Source organism: Stegodyphus dumicola, chromosome 9 (genome assembly GCF_044657685.1).
Source record: "Stegodyphus dumicola isolate Sdum_Otavi_A_Nest chromosome 9, ASM4465768v1".
Classification (NCBI taxonomy): domain Eukaryota; kingdom Metazoa; phylum Arthropoda; class Arachnida; order Araneae; family Eresidae; genus Stegodyphus; species Stegodyphus dumicola.
In genome coordinates, this window is record NC_140776.1 from 116,301,916 (window position 1) to 116,318,066 (window position 16,151).

At 31.1% G+C, this 16,151-nt stretch overlaps 1 protein-coding gene across 2 annotated transcripts in view; it reads right to left on the reverse strand.

Annotated features, from left to right (window-relative positions):
• The window catches only part of LOC118188987 (uncharacterized), a 116,171-nt gene that overhangs the window by 72,000 nt on the left and 28,020 nt on the right, over nucleotides 1–16,151 (reverse strand). For both annotated transcript variants that reach the window (XM_085823953.1, XM_085823954.1), the window contains one exon: nucleotides 10,220–10,320. In XM_085823953.1, the coding sequence (XP_085680079.1) occupies nucleotides 10,220–10,320 (101 nt within the window). The remainder of the gene's footprint in view (nucleotides 1–10,219; nucleotides 10,321–16,151) is intronic.

Consider the following 16,151-nt stretch of genomic DNA (forward strand, 5'->3'; position numbering starts at 1 on the left):
AATTTTCATTTTAGTTGGTCATTTAAGAAGTAACATATATAATTAACTTTTTTATGTACTTGTTTTATTTCATGTTTCACACCCATCTTCTTTTAACTCCAGCCATCTTATAGCTGGAGTTGGTTTGTTCCCCTTGAAAAGTCAACTAATTTCCGATCAATAGTGATAATTACTTGTTTTTTAATTTTTAATTTCTTTTTCAAAGTTTGAAATTTTGTTATTCATCATTTACATTCCAGTTACTTTAAAACACAATTTTCAGAATTCAATTTCCTACATATGGGTTCCCTCTGTTTTGATACACTCTACTAAAATTATACTAGGAGATAATATAATCAATATTTCTTTATAAATAAATTATTATTATCTTACTTTGGAAATACTGCGCAAGTATTAGAAAAACTTGTTTTTGACCTCAGTGAATTTTAGATCATTCAATATATATATACGTAAGGGAGGTAATATTTTTGGTCCAAAAATTCAATAGTGAGTTTTCAGTGAATAAGCACAAATTAGGGTCTGCAAAACACATTTTTACTACTTTTGCAGTGATGTCTGTCTGTGTTTTTGCATACATGTGACAGATTTTCCATGCACAATATTTCATATCAAAGCCTTCTATCTTACATATTTTCTGCATGAATATAAAGAGTTCTTTAGATTTTGGATAATCAGAAGTGGTATTTTATTTAAAATCTATATCAGTTTTGCAGCAATCAACGTAACATATGATTGTATATATAAACCATAATATACTGCTGCAATTGAACGAGTGTTGCTTACTGATACCTAAATATCAAAAGACATATATAAGTGGATGAGATTGAATTTAAATTTGCGGAATGCTATGAAAATGACACAGAAGAAAATTAAATTATGGTATTTGTTTCAATGCATTCATTTTAAATTTATTACAGACAGTTAATATCCTTTAATAATAAACCAATTAAAGTCTATATTATTCAGTTTTTAATTTTAAAAATGTATAAAGGGACAAACATTAGATTAGGTTCATATAAACTTAGAAAACCACTTTTTACGCATGGCCAATCATACACAGTAAAATATAATACAAAATTTCATATTACATATCTTTTTAATTATGGGAATAACAAATTAGATTTTGTTTACAAAGAATCAACTGGAAGCGATACTTTACTTAAAGCTCACTGTTATTAGAATCATGAAATTAGTGGGAGGTCATGTGCTGGTTTCAACCGTTGCTTTTTTTTGGGGGGAGGAGGAAGTTTCCAGGATGAAACCAACAAAAATTACTAACATAAATTTGGGACAGAAAAGTAACCTTGGTTTATAATTTTATTTATTTTGCTACAAATGTATTTAAAGACATTGCAATTGGTTTTGAATCAGAAACTTTTCTCTTGTTGGAAAGATTTAACATTAGAAACAGTATGTACGCTGCTAAAAAAAAAAAAGGGGGGGACAGTTCCATATCTCCCGTTCTACTGGGCCGATTCACAAAATTCAAACTGTGTTCTTCATTTCTCGAAAGCACGACTTAGGATATATATTAGACTTATATATAGCACTATTCTAACATAGGAATTCTGACACAAAATCGGACTTTTTCTGAAATAGCATTCCAATTTTTTCCATATTTCGATTCTACGACTGAAATTATGCCTAAATATTAAATTTTGTAAAATTTGGTGTGAAATTTACGGAGAAATTCAACAATTTATGTTGCTGCTTTTTACTCAGTTTGCGCCAAAATTAGTTCACTTGGCGAACTTCTTAATAATATGTGGCAACCTATTTTCATTTCCATTTTTACATAGTGCGCGAGAGGAAAAAAAGACCCAATCGTTCCTTCTTTCAAATAATGTTCTTTATTTTATATTTTTAATTATAATTGTTATAAACTTTAAGCAAATTTTTCCTTTTTCGAATTTATTTTAATTGTTTACGTTGCATAATTTCTTTTGAAAAACTGTTTTAAAAATTTCTATTTACTCATTCAAACTGTGTAGTTTAAATCAGAGGTGCAAAGTTTATTATTTTTTTTTAAATAGTTTTCTTTATACTATATTTTTAGTCATAGTTACTATTTTAGGTAAGTTTTAAATTTTTAGACTTTTGTTTTAATTGTTAGTGTTGCATTGTCTCTTCAGATAATTATTTAAAATTTTCTATTTAGTCATTCGAACTGAGCATTTTAAATATATTTATTAATATAAATTTTCCAGAAATTGATTTTATTTATTTGAATTGCGTTTGTTTCGGAAGAATACTTTGTAACCCTGACTACGATGCATTTGAAAACTGCATATATTAAAAGAGAAATGACAGTAAAGCACAATTAAACACGACTTTCAATGTTCTGTTCAGAAAAGAAATATATAAATAAGAGAGATGTATAACCTACATTTTAACTTAGGATGACTTGCATACGCTGCTTTAAACAGTTTTATCATTGTGCCCATTGCTTTAGACAATTTTATCCTACATTTGGTTTCTTAAAATGTTATTCATATTTTAATCAAATATTTTATTTTTGAAATCGCAAGAATCAAATATCATTAGATTAAAAAGTTTTAAATTAAAAAAAAAGTAGAAATACTAAATTTTACGCAAAAATTTATTTTTTCTTCTCTTTTTCTTCAGGCATTCTACTTTATTCTTGCTCTTTTTCTTTAGGCATTCTGCAAATATATTAAAAATTATCCAACTTTTCGAAATATCTTGATATTTCTGACAATCATTTTAAATAAAGTTATCGCCTTAAATTTCATAAAGGTCCACAAACGGCCAAGAGGTAAAGTCGCTGAACACTGGTAGTTCACTCAAGGGTTCGAATCCCGGTAAAAGGGCTGGTTGCATGGGCGTTTTCGTGGATTTTCTCATGTGTACCGTGTGTGCCATCTGGTTTCCCTTAGAAAGTTCTTTACGAAGTATTTGGTCAGAGCCTTTATCAGTCTTTAGAGGCTAAACATTTTGAAGGTATGAGATGAAAGGAAAGACTGGTTTCCTCAAGAGGTTTTGGTTTATTTAATTATGACAAAGCACACTAGGGCTATCTGCCTAAGGGTAGGGATGCCTTCGTGGAGGACTTTCTAAGGGAAACTGGCTTGTATACATGGGGAAAACCACGAAAATGCCCATGCAGCCAGCCCATTCGCGGGATTCGAACCTCGGACCGAACTACCAGTGTTCAGCGTTTTACCGCTCGGCCGCTGTTTCATGAGGATCTAAAAAAACGTCTTTAGGTCACATCCACATACATCACTGGATAAACTCCTGAATCTTCAAATAATTCAATTGAGCAATCATGGGGTTCTCAATTTATGATACGATATGATACTTTATAATGTAATTTAAATTTCTACAACCATATAGTCTAAAACCAGTCGCTCTTCACTTTAATCTGCAATGATACCATTTTTGTCTTTTCTGTTAACACTAGCTCAATTGATAGTATTTGCTGGTGTACACGTCCAAGTGTTTTTTTCTTTGAACACCTAAATTCTTTGAAGTATCCTGAAAGTATCTTCAAAAGCGTCCAACTTTTTGAAACATCTTGGTATGTCTGACAGACAAATTTCCCTACAAATTTTTGCTTACTTTTCTCCCTAATTTTCTTCTTTCCTTCTACAGTTATTTTCAGTGCTCACACAAGAAAAAAAATATTTTTCGATTGCTAGACTTTGTAAAAATTGTGCATTCTTGTCAATTTTTTTAAAATATCAATTACATGAGCTGTGTTTCAAAGTTTAATTTATATGGTGGTTATAATTAAAGTTCCACTTTGAAATGGTCATAAAAGGAAAACTACCAGACCAAATGTTATCACACTTGGGAATCATGTAAAGGAGGTTATGGGAATTTATTTTCGGCGGAGGGGGGGGAAAAAGAGTTCAAAAACTCACCAAATGAAATAAGAAATGAAAACATCGGTTTAAAATGTGTTTAATCATTTCCAAAATGTGTTATAAAGCATGTTCAATGTAACGTCCAAAATTTTCCGAAAGCATATTAAATCCTGTTACTGCATTTTCAACAGCATACCAGGAGGAATATTACTGACATGTTGGTGTATCACATTTTTCATTTCTGCCAAATTGTTTAGATTATCACCATAAACAGTGCTTTTGAGATAACCTCATAGCTGACAGTCACAGAGGTTTGAGGTCTAGTGGGAAGAGGGGAAATGTTGGCCTATAAGACGTTGATTCGTGAAATGTTTCCTAAGTAACTGTGCAGTGGGGCCCAGAACTGCATAAAAATCATAGTATCTAATATGCCACGTTACTGCAGTTCATGTATCACGAAACATTTTAACATTGACTCTAAGCGAGCTGCAATCACAGTGGTCCAGCTATTAACTGCTATTAAGAGAAAAATGGTTATGAAACTAGCAGTCATTCCACACCAAAAGGTGTGGAATGACTGCTATGCAATCGAATGCTGTAGGAGAATGCAATGGAACTAGATAGATAACATGAGGAATTTCTTTGCCCCAAATCGATTAAAAGCATTTTGAATCAGTATCTTCATGTTTTAGGGCCGAATTCAGGCTTCAAAAATTACAAATTAGCGATCTGTAAGAAAACGATTTCCAGATTGTACGCAATTGTGCGAGTGATCTGTGATGTCGCATTTTCTAATCGCTAATTTGTGATTTTCACGGACGAATTTCTCCCTTACACGGATGGCTTACTCGACTTTTATCGAATTTAACGCCTTTAAATAGTAATTTGCTTACTTCAAAATTTCTTAAAGGTATACAACATATAAACCCGTGTAACAAAAGGTTAAGTTAGATTCCGACCCATATTTCGTTTAAAAATATTGCATACAGCGCCATTTCCAGCCTGGTGGTGAGGTTTGAAACTTCCTTTTTTTCGCGGAAAATAAATTCCTATGACCTCCTTTACACGATTACCAGGTTTGATAACATTTGATCCAGTAGTTTTCGTTTTATGACCATTTCAATGTGGAACTTTAATTATAACCACTCCGTTATATTACTAAATTTTCATTTGAAGCTATGCGTTATATGTATACCATACGTAAATTTTTTGCTTTTATGGAAAAATAAAGAATCGAAGCAAATATACTTAGGATAATGGACCAAAACTGAAAACATTTCCCCTCCCTTCGAAAATAAAATATTGAAATTCGACCTTGAATTTATTGGATTATCCAAAATATTCAATTTGACTTATCTCCAAGTCCTAGTTCCGACAAAAATTCCAAATTACTGAAGCTGAAGTAAAAGGTTTAGTATATATTTACTGTATGTTAATAAAGTAATCAGAGTGTAATAAAAATAGGTTATAGAATTTACGCTGACACAACTTTTTGTCTGAATGCACAACACGTAATGGAAAAGAAGGCTTGTAGAGATCTGTTTTTGACATGCCTCTAAAAGTAGATGTCATACTCCTTTTGTCTCTTAAATGTCAAAAAACTTTCGCTTGAGAGGCAACTTTAGTTTTTGGGAAAGAAAAAAAATCACAAGAAGACAAATTTGAAGAACATGCAGGACAATTGAGTACACATACTTATTTTCGGAATACAAGCGGTTCTCCGATTGGTTATTGAACAATGAAAAGATGCATTGTGATGCAATACAAAACATTTGTAATACTTTTTTGACTGAATAACATAAGATTAAAAGTCATCTGCTTAATTCACAGCTATTTATTTACAAGTCAACTACTCGGGCAATTGCAGCATCATTTTGATCCTGCGCTTGTAAGACAAACCTAATATCACTGGATTTAAACACTTCTTTAATCTTCCGAGAACGTTCCTTCTTTAGCTCATATTCCAAGAATATTAAGTGAATACAATTATTTCAAAACAAATTGAATATTCATTTACACTACGGCTTGGTAGTTTACTAACGAGTTAACAAAACTTAAATTATGCTTTTTGTGTCTAAGAATACAACAATATTTTAAATATTTACAAATAAAATATTAAATTGGAGCCTCACTTGTTGCCTAGCATTGGAATATTGTTAAATACTAATTGTTTGTTGCGAAGTCTAACCCAGGCTGCATGGTTGGTTTTCGAAGTTTTATAGGTTCTCTATGAAAGCATCTTAACCAAATAGCTCCCATGTTCTTTCTATGTTCAAATAACCAACTAACCTAGTTTAAGCGCGATGTAGCTTGCCAATCGGGAGTAACATGAAAGATATGGCGCTAATAATTGAATTGCTGTTACGGTACGCTGTTTCTAAACTTAGATGGTCATTCTTTAATTAAATATAATTGATTTCTAACTACGAACGAGCCAGTTTCCCATAAAAAGTCCTCCACGAAGGCATCCCTCCCTTTAGGCAGATAGCCCTCGTGTGCTTTGCCATAATTAAATAATCCAATCCAATCCTTAATTAAATATAATTGATTTGTAACTTTTACTAGAACTGACGGTAAGAAATGAAGTGCAAATAAATAATATCGTGTGCAATCTTGATTAATATAAAATTAGAAATATTTGCCTTCAGACAGAAAGTTTTTTGAAATACTTTCAATTACTTTATAAGAAGGATTTATTAATAACCATAATAATTACTTATTATATTACTGATGATTAGAATTCAATTCTTGACAATTACATTCTAAAATAGGATTTTAAGGATATAATGAAAATACGCTACGCATAAAAATACATTTTAGGATAAAAAATGAGTTGATTTTTTTATGTTTAAAAACTTCTTAAATTCATTTAATAAACATCGTATCCTCGTTAATTGAATCCAGAATGTTGGTGTCGTTTCTATAATTATTCTTACTTGTCCACAGAATCTGCTGACTTATCCAGCCATAAAGTGACTGCAGATCATTTCTACATAACCATTGAACTTCCATTAATTCAGCCTCTAGAGGGTTGTATGTTTATATCATAATTTGACTTTTATAAAAATGATTATTCTAAATCTTATGTTTCTATAAAAATATACTATGCTTTAAAAATATGGATGATAGTACCGCTCTTTCAGCCACTTCAAAAGCAACAGTTTGTTTAGAAATAAATTATGCAGTTAATGTCATAAAATATTTTGATAAAATTCAAATAAACATTAAACGAAAATTCTCAGTTTTAGACATTTCAATTTAAACTAAGTAAAGTAGCAGATGATAAAACGCCGAAGGTAAAAATTTACTCTTAGAAAAATGTACTCTTAATTTTTTTTTTAAAAAAAAAGGAAGAAAGAGAGAAATTTAAAAAAATTTTTAAAAATTTGAATAATATCATCTATAATTTAAAAAAATAGCTTTTCATAGTATTAATAAATATTTATTATGCCTTATTGAGGGAAAAAATTTCATATAATTAATTCTTCGTAAAATTTTACTTGAAATTTAAGGTTAAAAATAGCCGTGGCAATTCAGTGTAACAAAAATCCATAGACCACATTTGGCGTTATTATCGCTCAAAAAAAAGATGCCTTAAATTAATTTAATAAACATCATACCCTCGTTGTTAATTGAATCCAGAATTTGGGTGTCGCTTATATAATTATTCTTACTTGTCCACAGAACCTGCTGACTTCTTCAGCCATTAAGTAGCAGCAGATCATTTCTACATAACCATTGAACTTTCATTTATTCGGTCTCTAGAGGGTTGTATGTTTATATCATAGTTTGACTTTTATAAAAATGATTTTTCTAAATCTTATGTTTCTATAAAAATATACTGTGCTTTAAAAATATGTATGATAGTATCATCCGTTCTTTCAGTCACTTCATAAGCAACAGCTTGTTTAGAAATAAATTATGCAGTTAAAATATTTTCGTAAAATTCAAATAAACATCAAAGTTTTCAATTTTAGACAATTTGATTTAAACGAAGTTAAATTAAAGTAGCAAATGATAAAACACCCAAGATTAAAATTTACTCTTACAAATATTTTTTTTAAAACAAGGAAGAAAGAGAGAAATTTAAAAAGTAGTTAAAAATTTGAATAATATCATCTATAGTTTATAAAATAGCTTTTCATATAGTATTAATAAATATTATGCATCATTGCGGGAAAAAATTTCATATAATTAATTCTCCGTACAATTGTACTTGAAATTTAAGGTTAAAAATAGCTGTGGCAATTCACTGTAACAAATTCCATAAACCACATTTGGCATTATTATCGCTAAAAAAAATATGGCAAATTTCAAAAAGCGAAAATATGTAAATTCGTGTATATCTTAGAAAACTTTGAATAAAAATGTCTAATTTTTTGCAGGTATGCTTAGAAATACACCTACTTTAAGATGACAGTAAAAATTTTATAGGTTATAATTCAAATTTTTTTTCGAAAAATTTATTAAAATTATTTAAAAATAGAAATTTAAAAAATAAAACACAAAAAATGGGTAAATTTCATTTGGAATGAACCTAAATTTCGAAATGTGAAAGGAAAAATCAAAAACTTTTAATAAAAAAAGAGATATTAATAAATATTTGCCAAATTCAATTAACATTGAGGAGCTAAAATTTTGAGAGCTTATAATTTAAAAGCTACTCGTACGATTTTTACAAAACTTATTACTGGCATTCTGCCTAAATTTGAGTCGTAGAATCGAAATATGGAAAAAAATTGCTATGTTATTTCAGAAAAAGTCCGATTTTGTGTCAAAATGCCTATGTTAGAATAATGCTATATATAAATCTAATATATATCCTTTAAGTCGCGCTTTCAAGACATGAAGAACGCAATTTGAATTTCGTGAATCACCCCAGTAGAATGAGAGATATAGCACTGTCCCCCCCTTTTTTTTTTTTTTTTTTTTTTTTTTTTTTGAGCAGTGTACCTTTTTTTTAATACAGTGGGTGATCGGTTAGCGAGCATAATCTGTTACAAGACTATGTTCACTATCCGAATTGTTCGTTAACCAATTATAGATTTATCATATTTTTTTTTTTTTTTTTTTTTTTTTTTTGTGAAATCGATTAATTCGTTCTGAAGACCCTAAAAATTAAATTAAAGAAAAGGATGTATAATTTCTAAGTAAGTTTATTAAAAAAAATACATACATATAGTCTTGCATATTAATCAGTCCTTTTCATTTTTTGTTTATGGGGCGTTAAAGAACATGTCCAATGTCGATTGTTTTTCTCTCTTTTCCAGGATTTTCCGGAAGTGATTAATAGCATTGTCATTTTAAAAATCACCAATCACTGACATCAGCTTGGTTTGGGTGCCATTTTAAGACCACTGATCCGACATCCTCCCACATCTTCAAAAGATCTCTAATGGCAGATGTCGGCATTGGTCCTCCTTCGTCTTCCTCTTGTTCAGGAGACACATTTCGCTGTGTCTCTTGGTGTTCTTCATTCAAAATTTCTTGGAGTTCTTGTGTCATCAGTTCATCTTCATGTTCCATTAAGAGCTCTTCTATATCATCCTCGTTCACCTCCAAATCCAGATCTCTAGCAGCTGTCAAAATTTCATTCATAATTTCAGGTGTGTCTTCCTGATTACCTCCGTCTCATTGAACGAAGGATGGACACAACTTTCACTTTTTTCCCCCAGAATAGAACTTTAAAGTTAAATAGGCAAGCAACATATTCAAGAGAGATGAAAAACGATTATTGTTCTGTTGGGTTTGGCAACCCTGCACATTATGCTCCGAGAGTCAAGAAGTGTTCGTTATCTGGATATGTGTTTGTTGGCCGAACACAAAAATCTTTCATGAAAGTGTTAGTTGTCCAATTTGTTCGCAGTCCGAACTATTTGTTAACCGACCACCCAATGTATCTGTTTGGAATCTTTGGATGTAGAAGTAATGATTGACTATTTTCCCTTTCTAATTAATAATGATGCTTATTTTGCACTTAGAAATTCTAATACCATGCAGTGCAGTGTTTTGAGATATGTAATAAGCATATTTCTGTTTGGAATGCACAAATAATATCCCTTAATCTACGGCTTGCTAACATGCAACATCATTCTGTCTCACATTTTAAATACATTTTAAGGGAAAATAAACAATGAATATTAGCAGTTATAAACAAGTGACTGAACTAATTGCACAAATATTGTTTAAATGCAAGAAGTATGGATCAGAGACAGGAGGAACTGTTTACAGAATACTTTCTTCGGAACATTTTATGGAGCTCTTCCTTATTTCTAATTGGTAGTTCTCAGTTTGAATGTTGCAACTTTTGCACACTTACATAACTGCAAATTTACATAAGTCAGGGGATTACTGTATATTCTCAACTTATAAATAAATACATAACATACTTCTTTCAGAGCCTGAATCTTTATTAGTATAAACTAACAGGATGTTTGTCAATTCTTCATCACCTTCAGCAAGTTGTAATGGTGTTCTGCCAAAATATTTTCTGAAAATAAAATGTACTAAAGGTGAAACACTTCATTAGAAATCATATCAGTAGTTTTCTTATCAAACAAGCAGTTTCAAATTAAAACCTAACCATTTAAAGGGTCCGTGACAACCGACAACCACTTAGCCGACAGGACACTTAACCTACACCAGTTAGCCGGCGGGACACTTAGCTGACAGGTCATTTAGCCGACACGGACACTTAGCCAACAGGTCATTTAGCCGACATGGGCATTTAGCAGACAAGTACACTTAGCCGACAGGACATTTGGCTGACACAGAGAGTTAGCCATCAGGACATTTAGCTACAAGACACTTAACTGTCAAAACGCTTAGTCAACAGGACACTAAGCCGACACTGACGTTCAGTTGACACATACCCAATAATTACTTAAACTTACTTTCTCGACTTATCCATAAGTTCAATACTTAAGTTATTTTTTCACCTATGAGTAAAATTCATTTTTTGATTCTTAAAGATCTTATACATGCTTTTAATCATCGGGATAATTTAGCATTGTTTGATATGCATCGTGCTGTTTGGTGTATATTGGCCAAATTGAAAAAGCGCTGAAATTTCTCGTCAGGGAATATGAATTAAATTTTGAAAGGAAAAAAGAATTTTTTTAGCTTAGTACGGCGTTCACTTAATTACACTTGGGATCTTCAAAATTTATCTGTAAAGCTTCTTCATTTAATCACCTGGGTTCCTTTGAAAACTTTCACATCATTAAAAATTTTTCTTGTTTGCTTAATGATATTAATTTTCCAATCTCACTCTTTCAAATTTCTAATACTTTTACGTTTGATTACTATTTTACTAAATACATCATGTTACATTCTTTCCCTTACAAAATCGTTTTGCTCCTCCCACTAATAAAATTTCCTTTCCTTGTCATGAAAAGTCTGAATAATGCAATAAAAATTATTGTTATTCTTGAATTGCATTTTTATCAAAACATATGGTCGTGAAGGGTTAGTTTCGAAATATATATTATTTTGTTATTAGAAACAATTATAAAAAAGCGAGTTCTTAAGACAATCAAAGGTATAAATTATTGACCTCTATAATGGGCTGTTCATGCCACCATACTTGAGATAAAATTCTGTAACATTTTATTGACCACGCTTCTCACTGAAAATACTTGCTTAGGTTAATGTTTATAGCAGTAAACTGGTGCATTATATTTAATTTAGAAGTAAAATATTCTTTAAGGTTTTATTTCATTCATAACTCAATACATATCTGAAAAAACTACATTTTTCACTCTTCATATCGAAAACTTTGCCGATATGAAATTATGAACATGGAAGAATCGCGAAAGAGAAATTGGTGGAATGTGCAGAAGGAGGGGCACCAAGAGGGTGGAGCAAAGCGAGACATCCTGAAAAGCCACCATAATGTGGTGACATCTATCGATGCTAGATTTAACTAGATCAGTCATGTAACTAGATCATATTATGTACTCCGTTTTGAAAGTCGCGACATGTAATTTTCAATATAATATGTTATATTGTTTCATTTTTTTCTTATAAAATATAACTAACTCAATATCTGTTAAAAATGTATAAATTTTCATTTCGCTTTTCATTTTTTTTTTTTTTTTTTTTTTTTTTTTTTTTTTTTTTTTCTGTTTCATTCCCTCTCTTTCTCATTTTTGTTTTAGCTACATGGTAATAGGGAAATTTTTGGTGCCCATTTTTTTTAATGCACTTATAAAGTTCTAGCCTAAAAAGGCAATTTTTATTGGAAGAGACTGGTTATATATTAAGTAAAATGGTCACTGTATTTCTGTTAGGCCCAGCAGCAGCCGAGCGGTAATGTCACCGAACACTGGCAGTTCGGTCCAAATTTCGAATCCCACGAACGGACAGGCTGCATGGGAGTTTTCGTGTTTTTCCCCATGTGTAAAATATATAGCCAGTTTTCCTTAGAAAGTCCTCCACGAAGGTATCCCTCCCATTAAGCAGACAGCCCTCTGGCTTTGCCGTAATTATATAAACCAAACCTACTTCTGTTAGGTGGCCGCAGGCCACAAGGTACATATTCCCGTGCTGGAGCCCTATCCCAGATTAATAAATATGTGATGCCTAACCTGCAAATAGCATTTTAGATAAAAAAGTAATTTCAGTGTCGTGAAGAGTAGGGTGAATTAGTCGTGAAGAGTAGGGTGGACTACTTCCTGACAAGGAAAGGAAATGTCATTAGCAGGAGGAGCGAACGGGAATGAATGTGTTGAGTAAAGTAGTAATGAAATGTGAAAGCATTAGAAATCTAAAAGCATTGGGAAGAGCTAAACTCATTGTCGGCTTAATGTCATACCGGCTAACTGTCCGTGATGGTGAAGTGTCCTTTTCAGCTAAGTGTCCTGTCAGCTAAATGTCTGTGTCAGCTAAGTGTCCGTGTCGGCTAAATGTGCTGTCGGCTAAATGTCCTTGTCAGCTACACGTCCTGTTGGTTAAATGTCCTGTCGGATATGTGTACATGTCGGCTAAGAGTCCCTGTCAGCTAAATGTCTTGTCGGCTAACTGGTGTTGGTTAAGTGTCCTATTGGCTAAGTGTCCACGACCACCATTTAAATATGCTATATAGTTTAATAACAAATTTTAAAATACTTAATATGCTTTTTATTTATTAAGAGCTCACTATTACAGTTTCTAGAAAGAATACAAAGCTGACTATGTAAATTTGTTACATTGCAAAAATTCCTATTAAAAAACTAATTGATTTTTACAAATGATTTTTAAGTTCTAAAGTACAGGATAAATATTTCAGGTTAATACATTTTTAAAAAGGAACGATGCCTTAAATTTGCATAAAATTCTCATCTACATCTTTTGGGTACCTTTCAGGAAGCTAACCTTTTTATATATGCTTCTCTTAGGACAGTTAACACTTAATTTACAAACATGTAATACATTTTAAGAAAGAAACCTTAAAAAATTTTAAAACTTGCATGCAATTCTTACAGAAATTTCTCAAATAATTTTTAGGAAGCTAACTTTATATTTCTTACCTTTTTACGCATCCTTCTCTTACGACTATTAGCACTTAAATTCACAAACATATGGAGAAGAAGAATTTCATGAAATTTTTATTGACAAGTAAAAATTTCAATTCTTAAATTGAATTATTAAATTATAAGTTCATGAATTATGATATTTATTGGCAGGATTTTAAATCAACATAGCATTCATCATCTACAGCCACATGGAACAGCAAATTTTATACTCTTTAGTAGTATATATTACAACCACCCTGTTGATATTGCTGTAGAGCAGCCAACTACCAAAGCCTTAAGTTTGAAACCCGGAGAATGCATGGATATTTATAAGCTGAAGAAATGTCCTTATAACATTTTGTTTAATTTTCTTTCTCCTGGAATATGTCATGTACACTGATAATCCTTTTCTCTTTTTTCCCTACTACAATTTCCTATTTCAATATCATTTCCCCTTCAGGAAGTAAACAAATTAATTATGTTTCATCACAAATGAAAATGCTTTTTTATAGGGTTGCAGTTTCTTCTTAACAATATTTTCTTGCGAATGTGACATGCTATCCTGAGAAACAGACAAAGTTTCACTATATACAGTACAAATTCTGAGATCCCGCGATTCCGGATTTGTAATTTTTCCGGATATTAGATCATCAGTTTAAATCTAGTATGACGGCATGTAGAAATTATGAAATTGTGATTTATGAAATAATGAAGCATATGATCAAAATCATAAATACTTCAAAATTACGAAAAACGGGTATCAAAATTTACAAAAAAAAAGCTTAATATTTATTTGTTTTTCTTTCAATGTAAATTGTTTCAAGTTGCTTTATTTTTTTGTGCTAATACTTTCTCTTTAATTCTGCAGACTGACATATTTTTTCGTTCAGTTACATTACTGAAGTCCTGTAATTGCTGTGTCGAGAATTCCAACTAACTTGTCCATCGAAATTCTTTCGTTTTCAGTAAACTCTTGGTCACTTTCTTCATTATCGGTAGCTGTATTTTCTGGGTCTAAAACCATACTACAGATTTTACGATCAATTAATTGATTGATAATTGAGGAGCACTGTCATCACAATGAAAAACTTCTTTTATATCATCTTCATTTATTACCACTTTTTCACATTTCTTTACAAAATCCTTTAATTTCAAAAGTTCACCTTTGGTTTGCGATATCTGAAAACCTTTAAAATTCGTAGCTGTGATCCTAAAAGTTAACTATCGTTCACTATACATATTTGGCTATGTATCATGAGATTGGCGACTAAAGACAAGTTACTCCACTAAATTTTATCTTGCTTCTATCGTGCTATGAGACAATTAAGACTGAATTGTATTAATTATTTATTATACTTACATATATTTCTTGCACATGCTTAAGGCTTATCTGAGTCCTGAATAAATAAATTCTCACATATACTTAAGATTATTGAGAGCCGGCACTAGATATCTTGCCATGTGATGCAGTCTCTGCGAGTCCTAAATTCTGCTACCGAGCACCTCCCTTTGTCTTCTCTAAATTCTGCCACCCAGTGCGGCCGCACGAGCCCTGGCGCTGGTTCTGGGTTAATGTGAATAACAAATCAGGTTCTGGGTAATGTTTATCCTTTATTCAAATAGCACTAAATGTAATCTTTTGGCCTATGAGTATCATTAAGAAAATCTATTTTTAGCACATGGAAAGAAATTTTTATTAAATTTCTCCTCGTCAACATTTATTGCGCCATTTAACCTTTCAGCAAGCGCACATGCAAAATTTGCAACAAATTCAGTTCTTAATGCACATTTTTTGCATATCGAAGCTGAGACATCTGAAGGTCATTTCTATTCCTCCTTTCTACCCTTCCCCACATCATGAAACTGGCAACAGGAAGTCATTTGCCTTTTTTTTTTTTTTTTTTTTTTTTTTAGCTGGGCTTTTGTGCTACGTGACTGCTTTTTCATAAAAGTTATGACATGACATGGTTGTGTTTTAAAATTCAGAAAATATTTTTTCTCAAATATTTTGTAATTTTGTGTTATTAATTGCCGTGTATTATTTTAATTTGAATACATTTGGCTCTGTAAATTTTATATCGGTTTACATGGCAAAACAACGAGCTGATTTTGCTTGGATTCTTCAAGAATTATCTGATGAAGAAAAGGAAGACAAGGAACATTTGGATGGGAGAACAATAGCAATTTCCGCTCCTTATTTTCTTTCCATTCCTTATTTTCTTTTATTTCTATTTTTTAGAAATAAATAAAAACATTACAGTTAGTTTAAAGTGCCTTTTTGTAAAAGAAGTAAATTTTGCTGCAGAAGTAAGTAATTCTAAACTTACTTTTTTTTCACTACCAAGGTGTTTTCCTTTTTTATTGTCTATATTTGTCTTTGATGACTATTAAAATTAGCTTCAATTTTAAAATATAATTATTAAATAATAAATTAAAAATTTTCTATAATGAAATACATCACTGCATTTCCATCTCACTAACAAAAATAATTTACTTATATTTAAATGTGGTATCATTTGTATTTTGCAATAATAAGATTAATATTTTATTTCTTAAAAAATTTATTATCAACATTCACTCATTTCTATCGTTTTTCGTGTCCAAAATGGTAAAATAACGGATGTTGTAAAAAATACAACATGGGCGTGCTCATGTAAAATTGCCAAGCCCGCGTGCTGGAAGGTTAACTTAAATCCGTAATCATCACCAAGCATAATGTCAATGTAAAAGGTTTCCATACTCTTTATTATTTAGTTACTAATTTTAAAAAATTGTTTGTGCATCGTACACCAAGTAGATACAGATTGGAGCCAAATTCTCAATCATA